Genomic DNA, 25,487 nt, shown 5'->3' with positions numbered 1-25,487 from the left:
CTCTCTCTGGGTCCCCAACAGATCCCAAGCAGGAGGTTGATGCCCTCCTACCCTCCCGGGGAAAGGACAATTGCTCCCTGGTGTCTGTCCCCACGCAGGGGACGTCCCCTCGGCCTCTGGCTTGTTGCTTTTACCTTCGGTACCGCACGTGTTTACTGAGGTTCACACGATAACAGAGGGAGCGGCTCCAGCTGTATAACAGACCTTTGGTCCCGAGCTGCGTGTGCTGGGGTGCGGGGGGAGCCCTGGCTCTCTGGGGCTGCCCCTGAATGCAGAGGGGGTGAAGAAGCTGAGTGTCCTTCCGTGTCCCCAGTCAAGCCCTGTGTCCCCCTGCACGCTGTCTCTTTGCCAAATAAACCCCACAACTGGGCCGAGTCCAGGGGGGAAGATGCAGCTCCACTCCCCAGATAAATTTTATTTATTTAGACTAAAGAGCTGGGGGTGTCCCTGGGCACAAGCTCCTGCCCTAGAAGAGTCCTTTGTCCTTCTTGAGTTTCTGTTGTTTCCACAAGGGCAGGTTGCTGAAGGCTGAGCGGTTCATGCCGAAGACAGCCTGGAAGTCCTGGTCGGAGAGGTGGTACTGGAGGAGGAGAGAGGAGGCTGAAGTAAAGCTGGGGGGCTTCCCCTGTTCTCCCCCCAGCAGCCTCCTGGCTGTAGCTCACCTCCTTCCTGCTGGGATCCACACCCCGTGGCAGGTCCTCGGCTGATGTGTTCACCAGCACGTCCAGGGGGAAGGTTTCCAGTTTGTCAGGGAGGAGGGTGGTGGTGGTGGTGAAGACCTCTTGCTTGGACGTGAGCATCTGGATGGGGGGGGAGGGACAGGGTCACATCAGGGGCTGCCCCATGTCCCCAGGAATGGAGGCACCAGGATGACTCCAGGTGTTCCCTCACTGGAGAATGTGTCCTTGCAGCTCCTCATGCTCCCTGCCAAGGGATGGAGGGGCTTTCTGTGCCCCCTCCTGCCCTGGCCACCCACTCCCCCCGTGACACTTACCGAGGTGAGCTGCCCCAGGCTGCTCTCATCCCCCAGCTCGGCTCGCAGCTCCTCGTAGGATTTCTTGTCCTGGGAAGGGGACAAAAGGGCTCAGCCCCTTGGCATGGGCAGGGATCAGGGCAAACCACCGTCCACACCCCAAATCTGCTGGTTGGGAACAGATCCAGATCTGATCCCCATTTGTGAAGGGTTCCCCTGGTCCACAACTCACAGCCCACTTGAGAGGGTCCCAGGCCAGGAACCAGCCGGTGAAGGTGGGGGGCTCGTAGCCCTGCTTCACCACAATGATGGGGGTGTCGAGGTCACGCCCACTGGGGTGGCTCCTCAAGTACTCCTGCGCCATCACCGCTGCTGCCTCCTTCTCTGACTCATTGGCGCCTTTCCCGATCCAGAAGAAAACCTGCAACGGGGTCACCATGTCCACTACTGGGGTGGGACGGGGCTGTACCCAGCCCCTCACTGGGGGCTCGCAGGATCATGCGTGGCAAAGGGCACCAGGAGTCCATCCTCAGCCATCCCTGGAGCAAGGGGGCTGGAAAAAAAGTGTGGGGCCAGGGACATGGGGGTTTCCAGCCTCTCATCCCACCACCTCCGGCTGCTGCAGGTCCTCCACCCACCCCCCTGCAAGGATATCAGCTTGTGGGATCGAAGGTGTCCCGCCCACTCCATGTGACCCCAGCTCACCTGGTCCCAAGTGTCCAGCAGGTAAACGTCATTCTCCTCCAGGTCATCTTGGGTGAAGTCTACAATCTCTGTGGCCAGGAAGGTGCCTGTCTTGTTGGAGCACTCAAAGAGTCGGGAGGACACAGAGGGGTTCTCTTCCTGCAGCCTGGCATGGGGTAACATTGTGGTGGTGGTGGGAATGGGGCTCACCCTACTTGGATACTGGTGGCCCATCACACTCCTGAGGTTGGGCAGGGACAAGGGACCCACGGGTACGGGACTGATACCTCTTGCTGTTGGCATACTGGGACTTGCCCCCCAGGGCCACCCAGAACTCGGGTGGCTCCTGTCCCTCCGCAATCACCGGCTTCTCTGACTTGGAGATGATGTCAGCCACTGTCTTGCCCATCTCACGCTCATCCCCACTGCAGCCCTGCAGAGCAAGCATGGCTGCTCCATCACCAGTGCCATCCAAGGAGGAGGAGATGGGGACATTTCTCTTGGGGGTGGCAGCACCTGCCCTGGTGCCCAGTGGTACTCACCTTCCCATACCAGAGGTAGCAGCAGCTGGGAGTCTTCAGCACGAAGACATCGTTGGAGTTGAGGGAGGAGGCGCGGACAGGCACCTCAAAGGCCTTGGTGTTGTACTCGTTGGTGCCGTGGACATGGAAGAGGCGGGTGGAGGGTGTGGGCTCCTTGTTGCCTGCCCGCGAGGTGCCACCCTAGGGGGATGGGGACAAGAGGTCACCACTGGTGCCACAGGTTCGCCCACCGGCCCATTCCCCCTGGCAGCCCTGCACTCACCGCGTACACCACCATCTTGCCCCTGAATATGGCCATAAGGTGGGCCGGCTCCTTGCCCATGGTGACACGGATCTGCACCGGCTCATTGTTGTACTTCTGATCCAGGATGACGGTTTGGTAAGCGGAGGCGGCCAGCTCGTCCGTGCTGGCTTGGCGGCCCTGGGCAGGGCAAAGGAGGGCTCAGCACCCACCACGGCCCCCTTTTCCATCTTGGGGAATGCCGCTGGCATTGCCATTCCCATGGAGTCATGTGTTGGGGCAGAGCCCCCCCGCTCCGAGAAGGTGCCCCTGTCCCCCAGCACAGGTCAGTGACTTGAGGGTCTCACCTGCCAGAGGTAGATGATACGGTTCACCTTGGTTCCCACGGAATAGGTGTAGAGTATCAGGTAGCAGTCCCCACCATAGAAATGGCCCAGCCACCGCTTCTCCACAGGCACCAGCTCGTTGTTCTCCACACGCCAGACCTGGTGGGACAGGGTCACACTGCTGCCAGGGCTGGTGCATCCCACAACCCTGCAGCCTCTGGACCCTGTGGCATCCCCTGGCACAGCCTGGGGGTGCCCCAAGAGGGTCCCACATCCTGCCCCTGCCACCCTACCTCCACCTCCCCAGATCCATCATCCACCATCTTCTGCTGGGCGGCCATCTGGGGTTTGGCATGCAGCGTGGTGGCGTCAAACTTCACCTGCTCCACCTTGGCTGCAGGGAAGGGCAGGGGGCTGAGCCATGTCCCCACAGCCCCTGATACCAACCCAGACAGTCCTGCAGCATCGGAGGGGGACACTCACCCACTTTGCCCACAGTGTGGGTCTTGCCCAACCCGCTGGTCTGGTTGGGGACAGTCCATTTTTGGAAAAGCTGCCTGAAGACGGTTGACTCGGACCCATCATTCTCTGTCTCCACACTGGTGCTGACTGGGTAGTTCTTGGCTTTGATGAAGCCCTGGGGGAAATTGAACCCAGAACATGGGCATGGGGTGTCCAGCACCCCTGGGGAGCAGCGCAGATATCCCATAACTAACCCCCAACCCAACACCCACCAGTGCCCTGCTCATCGCCTGCTGCTTCTCCTCCTTGTTGGCATTCTTGCCCTTCCACACAAAGATCTTGAGACCTCCTTGATCAATAATGTAGCAGTCCTTGGAGGGGGGACAACAGCAGAAATTAGGACTTTGGGCAGCTTTAACAACTTCACCCACCAAATTGGCTTTTGAAAGGTTAAAGCTGCCATGGAGTCTGGGCACCCACGAGCATCCCATGGGTGACACACCTCATGCAGGAGCATGTCTTGAGTCAGGGGTCGAATGGCCACCTCCTGTATGACCAGGTTCCCGCTGGCATTGGAGAGGCTGGCAGGGGAAAAGAGAGGAGGCAGCATTAGAAATAGGGCTGGGAAGCCCCTCCTCATCCCCACCTTGTGGTGGCGGGGTTGGGTGGGGGTGTCACCTCCTCATCCCCTTCCCCACCCCAGTCATGGCAGAGGTGGTACCCAGCCACCCATGGTGGACGTGGTTTGCAGCTTGCCCTGCCATGCCACAGGGCCATATCCAGCCCTGCTCACAGCACAAGTGGCCATGGGGAGGAACAAAAGGGGTGTCAGATGGGATGGGACCATCTAGGGACATTGACACCGTGTCCAAAGGTCACGCTAGCACAAACATCTCTGCATCTGGTACCAACTCTGTTGGCACCAGGGGCTCCCTTTCTCCAGCAGCACCCAAAGGACCTGTCCCTACCCCTGTAGTGGCCTTGACCCCTCTTGGTGTCTGTCCACGGGGACGGGAGTCATGGGACAGACAACAGAGATGGGTGCTGGGTCCCCCTGGCACCCCATGAGATGCTCCCATGGGTGACCAACCCTCGGCAACTCACTGGTAGAGCTTAAGAGAGGACTTGAGGTTCTGGTCCACTTTGTCGTCGGGGGTGGCCGCCTTGATGTCCGTCTTCTCGCCCAGCACGTGTGTGAGGACCTGCATGAGCCCCGGCGAGGTGCCCTCGTCCTCTCCATCCACTATGCCCACCTTGGCACGGCCCCCGCGCTCCCGGTCCCTGATGTCCTTGGCCAGGGTCATTGCCTGCACCAGGGGAGAAGGGGTCAGCCCAGATAAGGGTGTGGCCTGTCACCCCCTTCCTCCAGGGGGGACCCTGGGATCTCCTAGCCATACCTTCAACCTCTCATTTCGGTTGCTCTCAGGGCCGTTCCACTGGATGATGAGCTGGCCCAGGTCCAGCAGGAACACATCACCTCGGTTGAAGCTTTTCCAGCTCATCTCCACCTGCAGCGGGACAGGATTGGGGGGCATCAAGCAGCAGGACACCTGGGTCCTGCCAGCTCAGTGCTGGTGCTTCCAGCCTGAATTTCCCTTCCCTGCTCCAAGAGGAGCTTTTTGGGGTGAGGTTACCCCTGGGGCAGTGTGGCATGGCCCTTCACACCTACTCTGTCCTCTGCTTGAGGGCAGTTGTGTCTGGGGGGGGGCGAGGGGGGGGAGGGGGCTCTGGCCTATCCTGACCCCAAACAGAGTCTCTGCATAGAGGCTGGTGGCTGGGGATCCCCCATCACCCAATAACTCACCTCTGCTGCTATCACGTTCTTCTTGCCCTTCACCTGCAGCAGGCGCTGGATGTTGTAGGTGTTCGTCTCCACGTGCTTCATGCCTGAGGCCACCCCACCCTTCTTATAGCTGGGGGGGTGATGGATATGGTGTCAGCCCTGGACACCCCCCCCTTCTTGCTCCAGTGGGGTCCCCCTCCCACCTCTGTGTGCAGGGAGGTGTTCGGGATCTCCCACCCACCCACATGGGTGATAGATGGAGTGAGAACTGGGACCCACTGATGATGTCCCCATGGGGGGGCATGCAGAGGACCCCTCCCCACCACCACCCACTGTGGGAGCAGGTCCCCAGGGGCTGTCCAACGTACATGAGTCCCTGCTTGAAGTAGGCACGGAAGGTCTCGCTCTCGTAGCCCTGGACCTCACGGTGCTGCACGGCCACCGTGCCCAGGTGATCATCTAGCTGGGTGGTGTAGATGGCGGCCGCCCCCTGCTCGTCCTGGCTCGACTCCTTGCCCAGCCAGTAGTGGATGTCATAGCTGAAGCCGTTCCCGGTCTTACGCGTCTGTGGGACACCGGTCCCCGCTAGAAGAGCCCCTGTGTCCCCAGGCCACCCTGGCCAGGGAACGCCCCTCCCTGCACCCCAGCCTCCATGAGGCAGAGCCCATCCCCAGTCCCCCACAGGACCCCAGGCTGTCCTACCGACAGCAGGACGTAGCAATCCCCCTCGTAGAAGTTGCCGTAGCTTTTGGTGGGCACTGGCACCATCTCCATGTTCTGCAGAGGGAAAGGAGACATCAGGCGTGGAGAGGACACCCCCATCCCAGCCCTGGACACCCCACTGCCCCCAGCTCCAAAACCTGGGCAGGTTTAACCCTGGATGCTGGGCTGATACCCCTCCCCCAGGCACTGAGGACACAAAGGTGGGGTCTTCCCTCCCGCAGCCCCCCCAGACGGTCCAGTGATGGGTGCCAGGCGATGGGTGCCCAGGTGATGGGTGCCCAGGCTGTGTCCCCATCCCCACCTCGATTCGCCATATCTGGAGGCCCGGCGTGGTCTTGTTAAGCGTCTTGCTGACTTTGGCGCTGAGCTCCACCATGGTGACAGGTGCTGCAGGCAAGGCGACCTGCCGGGGCATCGGCAACACCCTCATTAATGGCAGGTGATGTCATTAAGAGCTGGGACAGAGCCAGCCTGCGGTGCCATCTGCTTCCCTGCCCGGTCTGCAGCCGGACGGGCCATAAACCCCCCGTCCAGAGGTTCACGGGGTAAGGAGCCCCCCCCCCAGAGCCCCAGTGCCAGGGCTGTGGGCATGCAAGTGGGGCTGCTGTCCCCCTCGCCCCACTTGGCACCACGGCTAATGGGGGGCTGTCATGGCTCCATGCCAGGGTCCGCAGAGGGCAGGAGCCGGGTCCCTGAGCACCCCGGTGTCCCAGTGCCCTGTGCCCGGGGCTGGGCTGTACAGGGCACCCCCAGCACAGCAGCCACAGCTGGGTGACACCACTCCACAGTGGCCTGCTCCTCCCCCGGGGCCAGCAGGAACCGGCCTTGCTCAGCCTGGTCCTGGCAGAAGATGGCATGGCATGACATGGCCACTGCTGGTGGCCTTGCACACACATGCATGCATGCACACGCACACGCACATGCAAGCACACTCTGCCTGCTTTAGCCCACCCCCACCCCCACCCCCCTCCCGAACCCACCACCAGATCCATGCCCTAGGGAGGGCACAGCCTGGCCCCACAGCTGTGCCGAGCATGCCAGGGCTCAGCCCCGGTGCTGTCAAGGTTACCTGCAGCCATCCCTGCCAGGCTGGCGGTGCCCCCTGGCAAGCAGGCAGGGGGGTCAGGCACCCCCTGTGCCCTGGCAGGGGGCTGGCAGGGAGAGCCAGCGATGCCCGATGGAGAGGCCTCCTCTCCCTCAGCCCCACAAAACCCCACCTGGTCCCACTGCACTGCCCCAAAAGCACCCACATCCTGTCCCTCAGATCCAGGGGGTGACATCCCCCCGGTGCAGCCCCGAGGTGGGGGCACAGGTGGGTCCCCAAGCCCCATCCCCATGCCAGGAGTGGTGCTGGCTGTGGGATGTGCTGCGCCACCCCCACGCCCACCCTCTGCCCCCCCCCAGCTCCTCACCTTCCCTGCGGAGCTGGGCACAGGTGAAGCGCACCTAGGCAAAGTGCTCGGGTGCCAGCACCCGGGAGACCTTTGTCCCCTCCTGTCCCACCCCATGTTCACCATATAAGGGCAGGAACAGCCCAGAGTCAAGGTCCCCACGGCCCTCCAAGGCTTCGTGGCACCTACAGAGCCCCGTTACTCATGAGGTGATTGCCCCCCCCGCTGCCCCCCAAGGTGCTATTGCAGCACAGGGCAACCCCGGGCACCAGGGTGGTACTGCTGCCCTTCCCAGGCCTGCTGCCCGCTTGGCCCCTTGGCACCGAGCCCGTGGTGATGGGGTGTTTGGCTGCCTCCCACCACCCAAAAGGTTCCCCAAAGGGATAGCAATGGGCTGAACCAGGACATGGGGTGCCAGTCACAAACAAGGGGCATCCCCCGATGCCATGGGGATGGGCAATGCTGCTGCCCTCCACTGCCCCGGCCCACAAAACCCCCAAATCCTCCCAGCCATGGAGCGCTAAGCCTGTGGCAATGGGGTTTTTGGTGCCACCAGCTCAGAGCCAACAGCAATGCAGCATCATCTTCCCAGGGCATCCCCTTCCCACCCCACATGTCCTCCTGTCCCACCCCCTACCTGGCACATCAGTCCCTGCCCGTGGGACCGTCCCCAGGCTGTGCCACCCCCCAGCTGGAGGCCAGATCCGTGCTCACTACCCGAGGTGCTGTGCCCTCCCCACATTGGGATGCAGGGGGGTGTCTCTGCAGCCCCAGCCTTGGGGATGGGAAGGGGGCACAGGGGTAGGGCATGGGGGCATGTCCCGTGCCCCCAAACCCCAGCCCCAGCGGGTGCCTGATGATGCCCTTGGTGTTGGCAGAGAGGAGAGGGGACTGCACTCCTGCCCCGTGGCTCCCAGCCCCAAAGGTGGGTTTGGGGATTGGCCAGGGGGTACCTAAGCTGGGAGGAGGGGGGTCGCAGCAGCAGGCAGGCCTCTGCGCTCCCCGTCCTGCTCTTATCTCTTCCCCAGCCCTGCGGGATTGCCCCAGCCTTATCTCTGCCACCCTGCTGAGCCAGCAGCTGCTGCCACGAGCACCTCGGGCATCCCACACCCCGGCGTCACCCCGGCACCAGGCCTGGGCTGCGGTGAGCCCCAACTCCTGCCTGTCCCTTGTCCTCCCACCAAGGATCCCTGAAGTGATGGCAGTGGGCTGAACCAGGCCAGGGAGGTGTCAGCAACAGACAAGGGGGTGTCCCGATGCCACGGGGATGGGCTCTGCTGCTACCCACCACTCCCCCCCAGCCTCCAAAACCCCCAAACCCTCCTAATCATGCCGCCCGGCTCCCAGCCCCTGCGCCCCACCCCAGTGTCCCTCGTGGGACCCTTACCTGGGTGCAGAGCCCCCAACGGGGGGGGGGAGTTTCGGGGATGTGTGACACCGGGGTGGCCGCTCTCCACTCGGTGGCCGTGTCCCAGGGTTGAGCCCACCAGTGTGGCACAGGGGTGGGGGACCCCGTACCAGCCCCAGAGGGCTCACCCCCTCCTCGGGCCCCCCAGCCGGACACACGGGGCCACTAATGAACTCAGTAATTAGTGCAGTCATCAGGCAGGACAGAGACTTCGTTAATGAGAGGAGGCACAGGGCCAATGAGGGCACGGGGGGAGGGGGGGTGAGCAGCTGAGATCCCCCCCAGCACCCCACTGCCTGCATGTTGGCAGCAGGCTACCCGGGAATGGGGGGAGCACTGATTTCCCCATGTGCCCCCCCAGCCTGGAGGTGGGGACTGACACCTTACTGGGGGGAAACTGGAGAAGGGAGCAATTGTGCCCTGAGCCCCAAAGCTGGGGGCACAGCCCAGATGATAAATTTAGGCTCCCCCTGCCACCTTGTAAAGGGTCAGGATGCCCATCCCTGTGGCATCAGGGTCGTTTTTCTGGGAGGAGGGAGAAGGGGTTAGGATGGGGGTGCCAAGGCAGACTGTCCCCTTGGCACCAGGCACAGGGTGACCCCCCCAACCCTTCAGCCCATGAGTACTCCTACAGGACTGACCTGCAGCATCCCCCCATCCCAGGGGGATTTAGAGGATCCCTGGGGCTCTCTGCACCCCCACTGTCCAAATCCACTAGTGACACGTGTGTGGCACGCGCCCATGCCCACGTGTGCCCATGCTCGCGCACATACCACACATGACAACTCTTTCCAAGATGGTTTGACAGCTTTATTCACACAAAGGCACTTGGATCTGGTCCCCCAGCCCTCCCCAGCCCCCCTGATGCTGCCTCTGCTCCTCCCCCACCCCGCCCCCCAGGGCCCCCAAGGGTGCCTAGGCATGGGGGCTGCACTCCTCCGGTTCTGCAGCACCCATGGGTGCTCACCGGGCAGTGGGCTTTGCTGGTGCCATTTGACTTGTCTAATATAAAGTGCTGAGTTCAACCCTCCTGGAGGGGCAGGATCAGGCCCGGGGCAGGCAGGGGTCCGGGGGGGAGGGCATGGGGGGTGCAGCATTCCCTATCCCACCCTCCTGCCACGAGGGGCAAGGGATGGAGGCAGGGGTGTGGGCAGGCCTAGGGGGGACCCCTGCCTGCCCCTGGCACCCAGGAATGGGAGAAGGGCAGTGCCAGCAGGAGCCGGCTGGACAGCACCAGAGAGCTAAAAACCCCTCGCATCGCCCCCCCCCCCCAATACTGCCCCCCCCTTCCCTGGCACAGCGGTAAAAAGGCACCCATGATTTTTTGGGAAACCGTTGCTTTTCCTCCTAAAAACATAAGAGACATTGTTCATATTGCGACACTAAAAAAGGCCTGGCTGAGCTCAGTGCCCCCCCTCTAAAAAACCCCTCCCTGAGAGCCCCGAGCCCCTCAAGGCTGGGGGACACCCTGGCACAAGCCCAACCCCATGGGGGTCAGGGTACCCCCAGGCTGCGGGGGGGAGGGGGGTTGCAGTGTCCCCCACCCCTGACCCAGCTGGGGTAAGGCTGGGGGGGGGGGGCACACTAAGGCTGGTATGATGGGGGTCCCTCCCCCCTGGGAGTTGCAGCCTTTGGTGAAGCTGCGGAGGGATGGGGCCCTCCCCAGGCAAGAGGGGACCCCCCTGTTGGTGACTGGAGTGGCTCCCACTGACACAGTGTAACTGGGAATGGGGGGGGGACACCACCAGACACTCACCCCCCCTCTGGGAAGGGAAGAAACCAAGGTTGGAGGGGGTGAGTTAAGAGCCCCCCAAACACACCCCTTGCATGGCTGGGGGGGACATGGAGACATGGCATCCCAAGGCACGTGGGGGGCATTTGCAGCCAGGGGCTCAGCCCTGAGACCAGGCTGCACCCCAAAACACACCCCATAGGTGGGGGGCAGCAGAAGGCACAAGGGAGGGGTAGGGACACGCCCCCCCTCCCCCCCCCCCCGAGGTGATCAGCTGCACCAAGGGCAGTTACGGGTACGCACCAAGGCCAGTAAGACTTCCCCATTTTTGGGGGGGTGGCAAGGGGTTAACCCATCCTGTACCACCTGCAAATAGGGGCTGAGGGCCGCCAGTCCCCCCGGCAGGCAGAGCCCAGATGGGGGGGGTCTAGTCCCCCCCAAAGGCAGTGGAAAGCAGCAGCTGCTGACCCCCCCTCCCCACTCAGGGGGACACGGAGGGGAAAAGGACCTGAGAACCGTTTCAGGGAGGGGGGACACAGGTTGTGGGGGGGGGATGGGACAGTGGGGGAAGATGGGACCCCCCCCCAGTAGGTCCCCAGCACAGCAAGGCGGTGGGTCACCCATGGCCCCCCCTCCTCTGCAGGAAGGGGAAAGCCCAGCCCCCCCCACGGGGGCACCCACATCTCCCACCACCAGCAGGCAGGGAGGGCACCTGCGCCCACCGGGGCTGGGGAGGACGACAGGGGGGGCACACTGGGGACCCTCCTCCCCCTAAAATAAGGCACCCAGCTGCCACGGCGGTGCCCCTCAGCAGCACCCGGCGGGGTGGGGGGGCCACTAGCTGTTAGTCCGCTGCTTCTTGAGCACTGCGTACACGTCCTCCACCTTGCTGAGCCTCTCGAAGAAGGGCAGCAGGTCCAGCAGCTCCGTGTCCGCCATGTTATCGAACCAGGAGGCCACCGGCACCTGCGGGCAGCGCAGCGGGCACGGGCTGAGGGGGGGGGCACAGCCACCTCCCCTCTGTAACAGCCCCCCAGCCTCCCCCCAGGGGTACGTACGGCATTGTCAGGGTGGAAGATGTAGGATGCGGGCGAGTTGTCCACGATGATGATGCGGCGCAGGTCGCGGCCCAGGCGGCTCAGGTCCTTTACGTAGTTGCCGCGGTGGAAGACGCAGGACTCCCGGAAGAGCCGTGCCCGGAAAGCCCCCCATTTATCCAGCAGGTCAGCCACGGGGTCTGCGTACTGTGGGCAGGGGAGGGGGTCACCGGGGCACACTGTGTCACCATGCCCACCCCACGGTGACAATGACACTCAGCTCTCCACTGGTGCCAGCTCGCCCCGTGCCTCAGTTTCCCCGGCCAGCGCCTTGGAGGGGCGGGCAGGCAGCGCTGCCTGACACGGGCACTGCCTGCAGGTAGGCAGGGGACAAGGGGCCAGCGATGCCCATGGGTGGGCAGGCGAGGGGGGTTGTGCCACCCCAGGGATGTTCGGGAAGGGAAGGGTGATGGCGGGGGGTGGCAGGACTCACCTTGGCCAGGCTGGCGGTGAAGAGCACGCACTCAAAGAGCTCGCCCATGCGCTGCAGGAACTCATCCACGTGCGGCCGCTTGAGCACGTACACCTGCGGGCACGGGGCAGAGGGCAGCGTAACGCGGGCACCGGTGACCTGGCCAGCACCCCCCTGCCCACCCCGGGGGATGCCCGTGCCCCTGATCCCAGCCCGTGGCTCCCTGCTGGGGAAGGGGGGCGGAGGGCTGCCTGTGCCCCATGCTGTGGGCGCTGCCCTGCGTGGGCTGGGGGATGCCACCACGGTCCCGCTGGCACGTCCGGGGCGAAGCGTCCGGCCAGCTCCGGAGCCAAGTAACCAAGAACAGGCTGACTGCCCAGACCACAGCCTATCCTGGATTACTTGAACCCGGGGCCAGCCACTGCGGGAGGGCACCGCGCTGGGACCTCCCCCCAGCCTCCCACCTACCGGGAAGAGCGGCACCCACCACCTCTGTCCCCCAAGGTGCCAGCCCCGGCACCCTGACACCCCCCAACCACCCCTCGGTGCAGAGTGTTGGGTCAGCTCCCGGTCCCCAAAGAGGGGGCAGAGGGGACCATGCCCCCCACCCGCCAGGCTCCCCCCTCTCCGTTACCTGGTGCATGATGCCATCGATTTCCACGGGAATGATGAAGTCGGCATTGTTCACCGGCTGGGGAAGGCACAGCAGGGTCAGCGCCGGGCAGGCAGCCCCCTGCCCAAACGCTGCCTGCCCTCTGCCCACTACACACCGCCTGCCAGCCCCCCCCACCCAGCACAGGGCTGCTCCCTCCAACCCAGCCGGGCTGCGCTGGGTGCTGGCCGTGGGTGCCTGGGCACTGGGCATCACTTGCGGGGGGCAGAGCAGGTGCAGGGGGGGACACGACATGGGGCAGGAGGGGCGGGGTGTGCTAGGGTGTCCCCCACCTTGAAGGAGCTGTGCACCAGCGTCTCGTCCAGGTCGATGACCACACAGAGCTTGCTGGCATCCTGCGGCTTGATCTCGGGCAGGAGGTGTTTGACGGCAGCCTGCAGCGGCGGGGGGGTGGGGACACACAAGCAAACCCGGGGGGTCAATGGGGTGGTGAGGGGCACCCCCTCCCCTGCTGCCCATCCAGAGGGGGCACGTGAAGGGGGAGCCCCTTTCGCACCCTATCCTGGCATTGGGGAAGTGCTGGGGATGGGCAGCCCGGCCCCCCCAGCACTGTGTCTGTGTCCCCCCACCAGTGCCAGGGTGGGGGTGCGGAGGGGGTGCCCGGGGGTGTGGGGGGGTACCTTGGGCAGGGCCCCGTTCTCTTCCACCAGCAGTGGGGCACTGGTGGTGCCGGCGCAGGGCTCCCCTTCATCGCGGCACAGGCAGCAGAACAGAGACTGGAGGATGCTGCGGCTCCGGGGCTTCTTGGCGGGGGCCTGGGTACCTTGGGGGGGGGGGTAGGAAGGGGGGTAAGGGGGCAGGGACACCCCCAGAGGGTTCCCCCACCCCGGTATGGTGAGGGGGGGCGGGGGAGCTGGGTTCGGGGTGCTGATGCCGGACATGGGAGGTGCGGGGGGGGGCCCTGAGCCCCCCGTGCCCTTATCGGCCCCCAGCACCCGTCCGTCCGCCCTTCCTGCTGCGCCAAGCGCCGGGGCAGCGCCGCGGACACGAGTGTTTGGAGACCACCCACAGCCCCTCACCTGGGCGCGTCCCCACACACAGGTGACCCCCGTGGGCCCCCCCACGCGGCTGGAGACCCTACAATAACAGAGCGGGTCCTGCCCATGGCAGGGGGCCGGGGCCGCTGCGGCATCGCCCGGGGGGGTCGTGGACCCCCGGCTCGTCCCGCTGTCCCTGCGCGGGGGGCACAGACCCACGCGGGTGGGTGGTCCTGTGGGCGGGGACTCGGGGGGAAGGCGGGGCTTACAGCCTCTGTTCCTCGCCCCCAGCCTCGGCCCCCTCTCATTGGCCGACTCGAGGGGACCGGAGGCGGAATACCAATCAGGACGAAGTGCCCGCCCCTGGGCACCCTTCCCGCAGCCCCCATTGGCGGATCAAGGGGAAACTGAGGCAGAGGGGCAGCTCCTGCCCGCCCCAGGCGCCGGGGGCAGCGCGGCAGCTCCAGCCCCTTCCCCACCGGCCCCGCGGGCTGGATCCTGCCCCCAGCCCGGGCCGGGAGCCGCAGCTGCCCCCCTAGTTGTGCCTCCCAGCAGCCGGGCCAGGGCCCCGCGCCACGGCAGCCCCGTGGGGCATGAGCTCCCCGCTGGGGTCGGGCCCCGTTCCCACGCTTGCCCCCCTCCGGGCCCTGCCAGCTCCCCAGGCTGGCAGGCAGCACCCCGGCATCGGGCAGCAGGACGGGCAGCGCTCCCCGCCAAACCCCCTGCGCTGGGTGGAAGGAGCGCAGGGGACGGGGGCCGAGGCGTCGGGCTGTGCCCTGGGCTGCTGCGGGGTGCCCGGGGCTGTGTCCCCCTCCCTGCCTCAGTTTCCCCACCGGCGCTGCCCGCTCCCCCCCCCCCGCCCAGCTCCCGAGGAAACAGCTCAGATACGCCGAGCGCCGCGGCCCGAGCAGCGCCCCGAGCACCCCAGGGTCACCGACGGGTTCGGGGGGGACACGACACCCCGCGCTCAGGCGGGTGCAGACAACCCCGCTCCCTCCGAGCCCCGGCCCCCCCCCCCGTGCCCCAGCGCATCCCCCTCCAGCCCCGGGGCAGCGGGACGTACGGCGCAGCCTGAGACCGCCCGCAGCTCATCACACCCGCCGGTAGCAGCCGCCCGCAAGTCCCCAACGTCCCCCGATGCCGGAGACCCCGGGGACCTTCCCCCGCTCCCGCACCGGGAGGGGGAGGGATTTCCCCCCCCCCCCCGCGTTACCTTTCTCCTGCAGCGGGGCGCTCCCCTCCTCCCTGCTAACCTGGGTGATGATGGACTGGTGCTCCATGGGCGCCGGGGGGGGGTGGGGGGATGGGAGGGGGCGGCCCCCCCCGGCGCGGCCCCCGGGGGGGGAGGCGGGGCGGGGGCCGGCGGCGGCGCGGGGCGGCGGGCGCGGGAGCGGCGCCGCGGAGGAAACTTTGTTACAACATGGAGTTTCCTCCGCCCGGGCTGGGGCTGCAAACATGGAACCCGGGCGCGGTTTCAAGGAACCCCTTAAAAGGGCAACGCCGGGGGGGCCCCCTCCTCCTCCCACCTCCGCCTCCCGGCACCCGCCCCGCGGGGGAGGAGCGGGGGGTCCCCGTCGAGCCGCGACCGGGGCTGGGGGTGCAGAGGTGGCGGCTTCTTGGGGGGCGCCTGAGCCCCAGGTTTGGCTGGGAAGGACCCCCCTTGCGCAGTGGTGGTTGTACGGAGGTTCCCGCCACCCCTTGCCCTCCCCCCCCCCCGACCCCACCGGCTCAGGGATCATGGAGAGGGGATGTCGGCCCCGTTGTTACGCCATCAGGTGTCACCCCCATGCAGCTGGCAGCCCGTGGTGAAGGAGGGAAGGACCCCCTGCAGCCAGCCCCGGCATATGAAGCCCCCCCATCCCCATTCTGGCCGTCCCCTGCAGCAAAGCCTCCCGGCCCCGGTGGCTCCAGGCTGGGGGGTCCCCGTCCCCCCCTGGGGACACGCTACCCATTGCCAGGGCATGCCAGTGTATGGGGCAACAGGTGCTGGGGCAACAGGTGCTGGGGGGCTGCTGCTTGTTTCTTTCTTTCCTTCCCCTGCAATTCCCCAATTATTTAGGGAATTAACATATATATATATATATATAATCAATATATATACACTTTCCCCTGCAATTCCTCCCCTCACGCTGTTTCCAGGCTCTCTCCGAAAAGCAGCTTTTACCGAGATCTTGAGGATGCAACAAATCCCTCAGGAGAAACTCGTGTCCCCCCCGCCAAGCCCCCCATGTGCTAGCATCCTCCAGCCCCAGCTCCTTGCCCACCCCACCCCCGCAAGCCCGGCCGGGGCAGCCTTGCACCGCGGTGCCCCCTGGCAGCGTCTGGCCCCGGGGGTTTCCAGCCGCTCCGGTCCCGGTCACCGTCTCGGTGGCTGGAGCTGCTGCTCCCTCCGCCAGCGCTGCCCCGGGGGCAGAGCAGGTTGGAAATTCCCCATCTGTTTGTTTGGCGTCTTTCCACCTCTCTCAGCTGTGGTTTGGGAACATCAGGGGCTGGAGTTGTCCTTTCTGGCCCACGGGGGACCAGGGGCGCTGGCGAGGCAGCGATGCCCGCGGCGGCAAACCCCGGCTACCGCTCTGCCCCTCCGGCTCCCCGGGGCTGAGCCGTCCCCGTACGGGGCGGGGGGGGGGCAGCCCCTGGGGAACGGGGCTGGGAGGGGACTCGCTCCCCCGGCCAGCGTGGGGGACAAGGGCACACGGCACATGCCCACAGGTGACCCCGGTGGGAAATGGGGTGCAGCATCGGGAGGTGCCCCCCTGGGGAACGCGGATGCTGCGGGGCCGGCGGGACGTGGCAGGCGCGGGGAACGCTGGCGGAGCAAAAACCGGTTCATGCCCGCGGCTCCCGCGCTCCCAGCTCCGGGCAGGGCATCCCGGCACCGCGAACCCCGGCGGAGCGCCGGCGGGGACCGGGCTGCGGCTGGAAACCAGGACACCTCGCCCTGTCACCTCCTCCGCCTGCTCCGACGGCGGGCAGCGGTCGTGCCTCAGTTTCCCTACTTCACTGCAGCGCAGGACAGGGAGGTAGCCGGCGCTGCCCCGTGCCCGGTGAGAGGAAGAGCCTGTGCTTCCTCCGCTCCCTACTTTGGGCTGACCTGTGCTGCTCTTTAGCCCAGGTGGAACCGGGCCGGGTGCCCTGCGGAGTGCCCGGGCCGGGCTCTGCTGCTGGCGGGTGCCCGAAGGTGCTGCTCAGCGCTGCGGAGGCCGCACGCTGTCCCCTCCGAGACGCCTGTTCGGGCCCAATCCTGCTCTTCGCTCCCCAACGAGCCATGTGCAGGCAGCAGCCCCAGCTCAGCCAGGCCCTGCCTGTCCGCTAATGAAATTAGGAGAAGCTCCAGCACCCTGCAGCATCACTTCCAGCCTCACTGCCCACCCGGGGCGGATTGGGCACCCTGGGAGCTCCGTTCCCATGCCGGGGCTGTGGGACAGGCTGGGGACACGGGGTTCGTGGGGACAGGGGCCTCATCCTGCGCCCCCAGGCCAGGCACACCCATGGGGAACCCCTGACCCCCAGACGAGGCGCGGGGCCAGTCCCTGCACCCCGCAGACCCCAGCACCCCCCAGTCCCGCGCCTGGTGGGGACGACCCCGAGGTCCCCCGCTCCCCCCCCCAATTCCCGGCAGCCCCCCAGCCCTGTGCCCCCAGGCAGGTGCACTCCGGGCTGGGGGTGCCTCTTGCAGGCACCGTAGTGAGGGGCTAGTCCCTGCTTCTGCTCCCCAAAGCTGGTGGCAGCCCCGGCGACTGGGGTTGGCTACGACTCTTGGGGGGGACAGCCCCTCCTTTCGGTGGGCCCCACCACTCTGGCTCCTCCTTCAAGCAGCCCGAGGCTGGCCCAACGCGGAGGCGGGGGGGGAGGCACCGCCCCACGGCGGCTGACATCGCCCTTTTAAGGAAGGGGAAATTCTTCACATAAACAAGCGCGGCCCCCGGGAGGGGGGGGTCCCTTCCCGGAGGGGGGGGGGCGCGGGGCGGGGGGGGGGTCCCGGCTCCCCAAATTTCCTCCCTTCCACCCCCCCGCCGGGCTGGCTTGGGAAGGGGTATTTTGAGGTTGGGGGGGGGGGGTGTGTGCTGGTGAGAGGGGGGAGCCTTGAAACAGTCAGGGAGCGTCTCGCAAGTGCCCGCCGCGGCAGGGGACGAAGCGCGGCGGGACCCCCCCACGCGGGATGCGGAGCTGGGGGGGCGAGCGGCCGCCCCCGGGGAGGGCCGGACCGGCCCCGCATCCGCATCCGGCGGGGCCGGCAGGCGGGAAACGGGGCATCCGGGGCGGGGAGGGTACGGTGGGGCCCCTCACCCCCCCCCCGCTCCCCCCGCCGGGGGAATGCAAAGGATTGGGGCTAAGACCCCCCCTCTCGCGCCTCCACGGCCACACGTGGGTGTATGCAAACACCCCCCCCCCCAAGCCCCCCTGCCCCAGCCTGGGGCAAAGGGTGCGGCCCGGGGTATGGGGGGCATGGGGGTCCCCGCCCCGGGACGCGCAGCAGCAGCGAGGCCGAGGCCAGGTTACAAACACGCCATTTATCAGCCGCCCCCCCGGGTTTAGGAGCCCCCCGTGGGGCTCCGGCCGGTCCGGTCCGAGGGCCGGTACCGGTACCGGGCAGCGGGGCTGGCGGCCCCGGTTACCCTGGGGCTGGCCCGGCGTCCCCGCGCGGCGGGCGGTGAGGGATGCTTAGCGATGGTTAGCGGTCCCGGGCGGTGATTAGCGGTCCCGGGCGGTGATTAGCGGTCCCGGGGGCCGGCGGTTCCCGGCACTAATGAGGAGGGGAGGTCTCCGGGGCGCCTCATTCACTGATGCCTCTGTGCCAAGGGCTGGGGGCATCTACCGCTGCTCCCCCCCACCCCGCATCCAGCCTGGACCAGCCCCCCCGAATTGGCGGGGCTCTTAAAATTTGGGGGGAGGTCTGCATGGCTGTTAACCACTTCCTTGCTGGGTGCATCTCTCACCACAACATCACCCCCAGGCTCGGTGTGGCATCAAACTGGTGCTCGATACAGGGGGGCCGTGCTGGGCGGGGGGGGGGGGGAGGACACGGTATCAGGGGACAGGGTTTGTCACCGAGTCCCAGCCAGGGCTGGTGGGTCAAGGGAGACGCCAAAGCTGAACCGGCTGTGGTGGCCCAGGTCCAGGAACCAGGCTCCATGTGCGATGCTGCACGTCCAGATCTGTGGGGGGCAAAGAGGGCAGATGGATGGGCACCCACCGGGGACGCTGTCCCCCCACGCAGCTGCCCCTTCCCGTGGTGCCAGCCCTACCAGGTAGGCGACGAAGGCCACGTAGGCGGCCAGGAGCAGGCCCAGGGGGATGTAGTACCCCAGGCCCCGCAGCGTGGGCAGGAAGTCCACCACGAAGTAGATGTTGATGGCGCAGACCAGCCCCGTGATGAGGGTCATCACCACCTTCCCCAGGCTGCAGGCAGGGGAGCGGGCATCAGCGCCAGGGCAGAGCCCCCACCCCGTGTGCCACCAGGCACAGCAGTCTGGGGGATCTGGTGGTGTCGGTGAGCAAGACCCCAACCAGGACGTCCCTGTACCCTGTCTCTGTACCCCCCCCCATCTCTGTACCCCACGGTGGGGCTCTGGGCACGGGCTTTGGCCACCCTCTGAATGCAGGGCTGGCAGTGCCAGGGGGTGCTGAGGACTTGCGGCACAGACCAGACGTGGCGTCGGGATGAGAATGGAGAGGGCAGTGACGGGATCTGTCCCACTCCAGCTGCCCTGGACGGGTGGGAATGAATATGTCCCTATCACACACAACTGCCCCCACAGTGTGGTTTGAGGGGGACAGGACGTGCCAAAGGGAGGGTGCCTGTAGCTGGGGCACCCCGCTTTGCCCCCCTGTGCCTCCCCCTGCCCTGCACTCACAGGCCGTTGGTGAAGTCCTGCATGAGTGGGCGCAGGCTGGTAAAGGTGAGGACGGGGAGGACGGCAAAGGGCAGCTGGAAGGAGAGAGGAGTGAGGGGGGCACGGCCACCAGACTGGGGTGCTGGGGGGCAGGAGGTGCCCCCCACCTTACCAGGATGCTCTGGAGGACGTTCAGCAGGTCATTCATGCCTGTGAGGTGGCTGACGTCCTTGAAGATGGCCACAAAGACAGTGGGCAGGATGGCAAAGGAGCGGGTGAAGAGCACCCGGGCAAAACGGGACCAGCGGAGCTGCAGGAAGCCCTGGGGACATGGCGAAACCTGCATCCTCGCCCCTCATTGTGCCTGGGACGCCATGCTGGGGTGGCCCCCCCAAACCCTGGCTCGGAGGGACATGGGGGGCATCACCCCCTCCTCTGTGCCAGGGTGCTCAGTGAGCCCTTGCAGGGCTGCTGGGTCCTGCTAGATGTCAGCTCCAGCTTATTAAGCAAACGAACTCATTAGCGAAACACTGCCTGGGACACCCACAGGGTGCCTCTGGGAGGGGGGTGTCACAGGGGGTGGGGGTGGCTGTGCAGTGGCAATGGGTGGGCTCTGTCCCCATCCCACCCCTTATGGACTGGGGACCCTGGTGCCAGCAAGCTGCCACCCACCGGGTGGGCAATGCTCCATGCCCAGCTCCCTGCAGGAAGGGAAGGCAATTAACTCTGCCAAATACCCCGGGGGATATACTGCCCACAGGACCTCCCCCACCCAGGGTCCATCCATGAATCCCCTCCTCTCCCAGCTGCTCCCCATGGGGGCAAAGGCCAGCATCCCCATCCCTCACCTCCATGACGAACTGCCCTGCGTAGGTCCCGGTCATCGTGGAGCTCTGTCCCGCTGCCAGGATCCCGATGGCCCAGATGTACAGCGCCGCCACCCCAAAATAGCAGCCCAGAATGACGCCCTGTGTGGGCACCCCAAAGCGTCCCCCACCCCAGGCACCCCCATAAGCTCCCAGTCTCCCAGCGGTGTCACAGCAGCCGCGGGACCCAGGGGTCAATGGGGGGGAAGTGCTATGTCCCCCAAATGGGTACAGATGCCTGCTCGGGGCCACTCACCCCCTGGTAGATATCCACAGAGACCGTCTCGTTGTTGGTGGGGAAGATGCCGGCGTAGTGGCTGATGCTGCTGTTGACGCACTTGTTGTGCTGCAAGGCACGGCAGGCACGAGCATGACGGCCACCTGGCAGCCCCCACGGGCACAGGAGGGGACCTCCATGCACATCCCAGGGGATGAGGACACCCACTCTCCCAGGGACGCCCGCCGGGCCCGTCTCCACAGCCAGGCACAGCCATCACCTCCGCGTTGGCATGGGGTGACACTCACCACGTCCTCGTTTCGCTGGTGGTAGAAAGCCTCGCCAAAGACAGCCATGACAAAGAGGTTAATGAGGAAGGAGACGAAGAGGGCCAGGCAGGATTCGGTCAGGAAGTACATGTTGGCCTCCTGCACCGCCTCCTTCTTGGACCGGTCGATCGCCCGTGTCTGGGCATGGCGGGAGACATGGGTGCCATGGGGTCAGGTGAGCACCCCCTGTATTGCAGCCAGGACCAGCTGGTCCCAGGACGTCCCCTGAGACACCCTGGGATGGCAGTGCCCATGGCAGTGCTTTGGTCTCACCTTGACCAAGGAGGAGTGGAGGAAGATGTTATGGGGCATAATGATGGCGCCGACGATGCCCACAGCCTGGAGCAGCTCCTCTCGCCCGCAGCCCGGGCAGTAGGGCAGGAAAATGCCCTTCAGCACCTCCGCCTGCCCTGGCCTCACCGTCACGTACTGGGGACCGGTGTGAAGGGGGACTGTGAGCTGGCAACCCCCCTCCCCCCACTGCAGCCCAGTGCCAGTGGGGATGCCCCGCGGGGGTCCCCTGCCAGTGCCCTGCAGGGAAAGGGGTGTCCCCAGCTCCCCCCTTCACCTCGTAGCCAAAGGTCAGGGCCATGATGGTGATGAGGAAGCCAAAGAAAGCCTCCAGTTTGCGGAGCCCTAGAGGGGTCAAGAGCCGGGGTGGAACAGGGTGGGGGACACCGGTGCCACATTGGCACCAGGGCTGCCCAGGAGAGCATCCCCCCATCCCCCCACCCTGGCACTCACCGTACTTGTCGAGGAAGAGGAAGAAGAGGGTGTCCACGATGGTGATGAGGACCCCACCCCAGAGGGGGATGCTGAGGGATGGCAAGAGGGGGCATTAGCTGTGTGCCCCTTGGCAGAGCAGGGCCATTGGGAGGCCTGGGGGTGTCCCCGGGGGGTGGCTTACCGGCCAGCTGAGAGCAGGCTGAAGGCGATGGCTGTCCCGATCACCTCCTGCATGTCAGAGCCGATGATGGCGATCTCAATCATCAGCCAGAGCAGCACGCGGGGCACCTGGAGCGGCCGGGACCAGGGCACAGTGAGGTGCCCCAGCCTGCAGCGGGGCTTGGCCCCATGTGAGCAGGCACAGCCTCCAATGTGGAGACGCCTGTCCCTGTCCCCAGGCTGTGGCAGGCCACCCAGAGCAGCGTGGAGACCCCAGGACAATGCCCCTCCAGCCTCTCCCATGGCACAATCTTGAGGTGCAGGATTGATCCTGAAATCCCAGCCTGTCTGTCCCGCCCATCCCTGCCCCAGTGGGAGCTGAGGATAGGACCCAGCTGTCCGGATATGATGCTCCCAGGGGGTGCTGGGGCAGAGGGACATATCCAGCCCTCCTTTTGGGGACCTGTCATTCAGCCAACATCCCATCGCTCCTTCCCCCCATCAGGATCCTGCCGCCTAGACGGGACCCCTAGCTTCCCCCCCCCCGCTTTGCCATGTCACCCCCCCCCAAACCATCCCTACTCCCCACGCCAACGTGCCCAGGCTCGTCCCGCGTCTCGGCTGCGCGTCGCTGCCCCAACGCCTGGACTCACCCCCCCAAGGGGACATGCTCACATGTCCCCAGATCAGACCAGGGCACTGAGGCAGTTGCTCACCCCCCCCCCATGTACCCCCATATGGAGGGGCATGTGTGCGCTAGATGGGGGGCACCGGGGGTAGGGGGCCTTTGGGGAACCCCTGGGAGAGGAGCAGCATCTTCCTGCTCCTCTCCAGCCTCCCCCACAGTCCTGCCCCCCCAGTCCCTGCCAGGTCTGCCACCAGCCCAAGCTCAGGGTCCCCCGAGGCTGTGACCCCCCGTGGCTCCCCGTGGCTGCTCACCTTGGGGTAATAGAGGTAGCAGATCTCGCCCAGGTCCTTCCCCGTCACCACGCCGAGCCGGATGGCCAGGCGCTGGCACAGCAGCCCCAGGACAGTGGCCCACAGCAGCACCCACAGCAGCTGGGGGGCAGGAGGGAGGGAGGCAGCAGGGGCTGGGCACTGGGCAGGATCCGGCTGCCCGGGGTTCCCAGCAAGGTTATCAACCAGCCCGAAGACATGGGGAAGGACGAGCCCCGAGGGACTGGAGGTGCTCCCCAGCCCAAGCAGAGGGGTGACCCTTCTGCATCCCTGGGTGCCCTCCCCCAGTGCCAACCACCCTCCCTTCCCCCCCCCCCCCCCCCTCCTGCTCCCCAGGCTGGGGAAGCCTGTTCCCCACGGGGCTGGGTGGCCGTTGGCACAGGAGAGGTTACGAAATCCCGGGCTGCTTCCTGACCCCGGGGCCGGGGGGGCCAGGGCTTACCTTGAACCCTGCCACCGCCCCACACTGCAGGTCTGACTCCACGTTGCCTGGGTCCAGGTAGGCGATGCTCATGAGGAACCCAGGACCGGTGAAAGCCCAGAGTTTCCTAAAGCTGAAACCGGGCTGGGACAAGGCAGCAGGTCAGAGCAAGGAGCTCCCATTCAAAACCAGTGTCTCCCAGTTGCATTCCCGGACCCCTCTAGCCTGTTGCTGAGAAGTCCTGTGCTGCCTGCACGGTTGCATTTCGCACATGAAGGACATTTCTCCTGCCTGCTTTGGGGAGGGAACTGCTGCCCCCAGCCCCTCTTCCTTAGCAGCACTGCTGGGGAGGGGCAGCGAGACCCCCATCCCACATGGGCACAGGTTGGACAGCAGTTTGTGGGGGAGTCCTGAGGCTTTCGGGCACCGTTAATTGCACCCCGTGGGATCCTGCTCCTGAGCCCTGCTTTCACTGCCCCTCCTGGCAGGAGAACTCCCATTCCTTCCCCTTCTCACTTCTGCCTCCCAGGACCTGCTGAGGACAGGGGGGCTGGCAGCGTGCAGGCAGCATGGGGAATCCTGCCGGGCTGGGCATGGGTGGTCCAGGATGGGGAGCCCAGGAGGTGCACGAGCAGCAGGGTGATCCCTGTGGCTGGGTAGCACCTCATCCCGTGCTTCAGTTTCCCCATCTGGAAACCTTTAAGCGTGGAAACGCTCATCCTGGGGCTGTAATTTGCCTGAGCCACGTCTGGGGACACTGAGGTCCCCAGGGCACATCCCAGGCCAGTACCCCCACTGCGGTGGCCCTTTGCCTCCCCACCTCAAGCTCCCTGTGGTACTAGTCCCTGCCCCATCTCCGCCCACCTTCAGATGGAGGTGCCAGCCTGGCAGCACCTACCCTGTCGTCCTTGGGGATGCTGATGAGCTCGTCCAGGTAGGTCTGATCCTGGGTACCAGGGTGCTGCAGGGGCACGGGGCTCCTGCCGGTGCCATGAGTCTGGGCTTGGCCCCGGTTCAGGGACCCAGTGAGGCCTGGGGGGGGCGAGGGAGGGAAGGAGGGGAGGAAGAAGGCCATCGGGGCATGAGGACGCTGGTGGGCTGGTAGCCCTGGTACCGGCTCTACTCAGCCCCACCTCACCTGAGCCCAGTGAGTCCTGGCTCAGCTCAAAGAAGGATGAGCCCAATTTCTCAGGGGGTGGGGTAGGATTGGGGGTGGCTGTACTGGGGCTGTCAGTGGCTACCCAAAGTGGTTGGATGCCACCTCCAGCTCAGATGTCCCTAAACCCCCCTGGTCCCAGCCCACTCTTCACCTGTCTGAGAGCCAAATGCCTTCCTGGGCAGGAGGGACAGGAGGGGACCCTGCTCCAGCTTCTGCTGCTGGCGGGGCATGGAGTGGGGACAAGAGGCTGGTACTGGCTCCGGTCCCCCCCAGCCCACAGACAGGTTCATGGAGTGTGGGTGTCCCCAGGACAGGCAGAACGGGGACAGTGCCCACTGAGGGGGGTGAGCAGAGCCAGGGGTCCTGGGGTGGAGGGAAGGGGGTCTGGGGGAGGAAAGGGGGTGCGGGGGAACCCGGGTGCCATGGGGCTCACCTGGCTCCAGCGATGACATGGTTGGGCCCGATCCAGACATGCTGCTGGGGAGCCCTGATCTCGACACTGGGTGCAGTGCCTGCCACCCAGCTTTTAAAGGACCCCCCCAGTTGCCCCCCCCACCCCGAGGAGGAGAGGAGGAGGAGGAGGAAGTGCTCCTTCCCCACCCGCTGACCTGGGCTGGGAAAGGGGCCCTGCCTGGGGGGGTTGGGTGCTATGAATGTGCACGGTCTCAGTTCCCCACCCTGTGCCAAGGAGGGGGGACACACACCCTTGGTGTGCACGTGCAAACACAGGGTACCCACACCAGTGTGCCCAGGGGTGTGGGAGCGTGCCTGCGTGTCACCCTCCATCACATGCCAGGGGTCCTGCTCCTTGTGCTGCTGGGGGGACAGGGGACAGGGTCCCACAGTGTGGGGAGGCAGGGCTGGCCCCGCCGGAGTAGGGGAAAGGCCGGAGGAGCGGGAGCAAGGAGGAAGCAGGCGTGCGTTGCACAAGCGCGTGAGCAGATCAAAATGCACCCTCAGCTGCTGGGGGGGGAACACCCAGCCAGGCAGGCTCTGCAGCGCAGGGTGCTCATGCCACCCCTGGGTTTGGGGATCCTCACCTCAGAGATAGGGTGCTCAGCATCTTTGCGGATCAGGCTGCTCCCACAAAAGCGGGGCACCCCGTCCCCAGGGCACTCGTGGCTGTGGAGGTAGGAGGGGGTGCACACAAAGTGCACCTATGGGTGCCTGGGTAGTTACCAGCTGCCTCTCCAGGGCACCCCTCTGCCACTCGGCTGGGCCCCACAGAGAGGTGGGCATTGGCGTCTGCTCCCAGGGAGATGTGGGGTGCCCTGGCACAGGGATGCGAGCCTGGCTCTGCCCCAGGGTATGCCCCATGCACCCCCCAACCCAAGCCAGGGCTAGAACAGCTGGGAGGGGGACAAGGTCCCCCCCCAGATTGGTGGGGGGGGGTGG

General features: G+C 65.9%; 3 protein-coding genes across 5 annotated transcripts; all 3 read right to left on the bottom strand.

The window, feature by feature from the left end:
* Positions 1–466: 466 nt before the first annotated feature.
* Positions 467–6,137, bottom strand: VIL1 (villin 1). The gene is made up of 19 exons (XM_054830086.1): positions 6,036–6,137; positions 5,714–5,788; positions 5,380–5,576; positions 5,033–5,141; positions 4,626–4,736; positions 4,333–4,535; positions 3,731–3,809; positions 3,501–3,599; positions 3,250–3,403; positions 3,060–3,160; positions 2,788–2,925; positions 2,462–2,620; positions 2,200–2,379; positions 1,945–2,090; positions 1,679–1,823; positions 1,206–1,394; positions 995–1,063; positions 663–800; positions 467–580 (listed from the first exon to the last, which is right to left on the bottom strand). The coding sequence occupies exons 1-19, from the start codon at positions 6,108–6,110 to the stop codon at positions 467–469; spliced, it is 2,481 nt and encodes an 826-aa protein (XP_054686061.1). The 5' UTR covers positions 6,111–6,137.
* Positions 6,138–9,413: 3,276 nt separating this feature from the next.
* On the bottom strand, positions 9,414–14,884 carry CTDSP1 (CTD small phosphatase 1). Its single transcript, XM_054830624.1, has 7 exons — positions 14,638–14,884; positions 13,068–13,210; positions 12,720–12,821; positions 12,409–12,465; positions 11,796–11,888; positions 11,324–11,509; positions 9,414–11,231 (listed from the first exon to the last, which is right to left on the bottom strand). Exons 1-7 carry the CDS (start codon positions 14,879–14,881, stop codon positions 11,103–11,105), a joined length of 954 nt encoding a protein of 317 aa, XP_054686599.1. The 5' UTR covers positions 14,882–14,884; the 3' UTR covers positions 9,414–11,102.
* A 3,327-nt stretch (positions 14,885–18,211) lies between these two features.
* On the bottom strand, positions 18,212–24,600 carry SLC11A1 (solute carrier family 11 member 1). 3 transcript variants are annotated; one of them, XM_054830103.1, is made up of 16 exons: positions 24,526–24,600; positions 23,832–23,965; positions 22,955–23,077; positions 22,495–22,614; positions 21,578–21,684; positions 21,415–21,485; positions 21,239–21,306; positions 20,944–21,099; positions 20,650–20,808; positions 20,381–20,470; positions 20,107–20,226; positions 19,431–19,580; positions 19,280–19,353; positions 19,070–19,132; positions 18,671–18,824; positions 18,212–18,580 (listed from the first exon to the last, which is right to left on the bottom strand). In XM_054830103.1, the coding sequence occupies exons 1-16, from the start codon at positions 24,563–24,565 to the stop codon at positions 18,470–18,472; spliced, it is 1,740 nt and encodes a 579-aa protein (XP_054686078.1). In that variant the 5' UTR covers positions 24,566–24,600; the 3' UTR covers positions 18,212–18,469. The 3 variants fall into 3 exon arrangements, with proteins under 3 accessions (XP_054686078.1, XP_054686079.1, XP_054686080.1); XM_054830104.1 differs by lacking the exon at positions 19,070–19,132; XM_054830105.1 differs by lacking the exon at positions 23,832–23,965 and having other exon boundaries at positions 24,526–24,567.
* Between the last annotated feature and the right edge of the window lie 887 nt (positions 24,601–25,487).

The sequence above is a fragment of the Grus americana genome, chromosome 6, assembly GCF_028858705.1.
Source record: "Grus americana isolate bGruAme1 chromosome 6, bGruAme1.mat, whole genome shotgun sequence".
NCBI lineage: Eukaryota > Metazoa > Chordata > Aves > Gruiformes > Gruidae > Grus > Grus americana.
The sequence above is the reverse complement of the archived record's forward strand: the minus strand, read 5'-3'. Positions and strand labels throughout refer to the sequence as shown.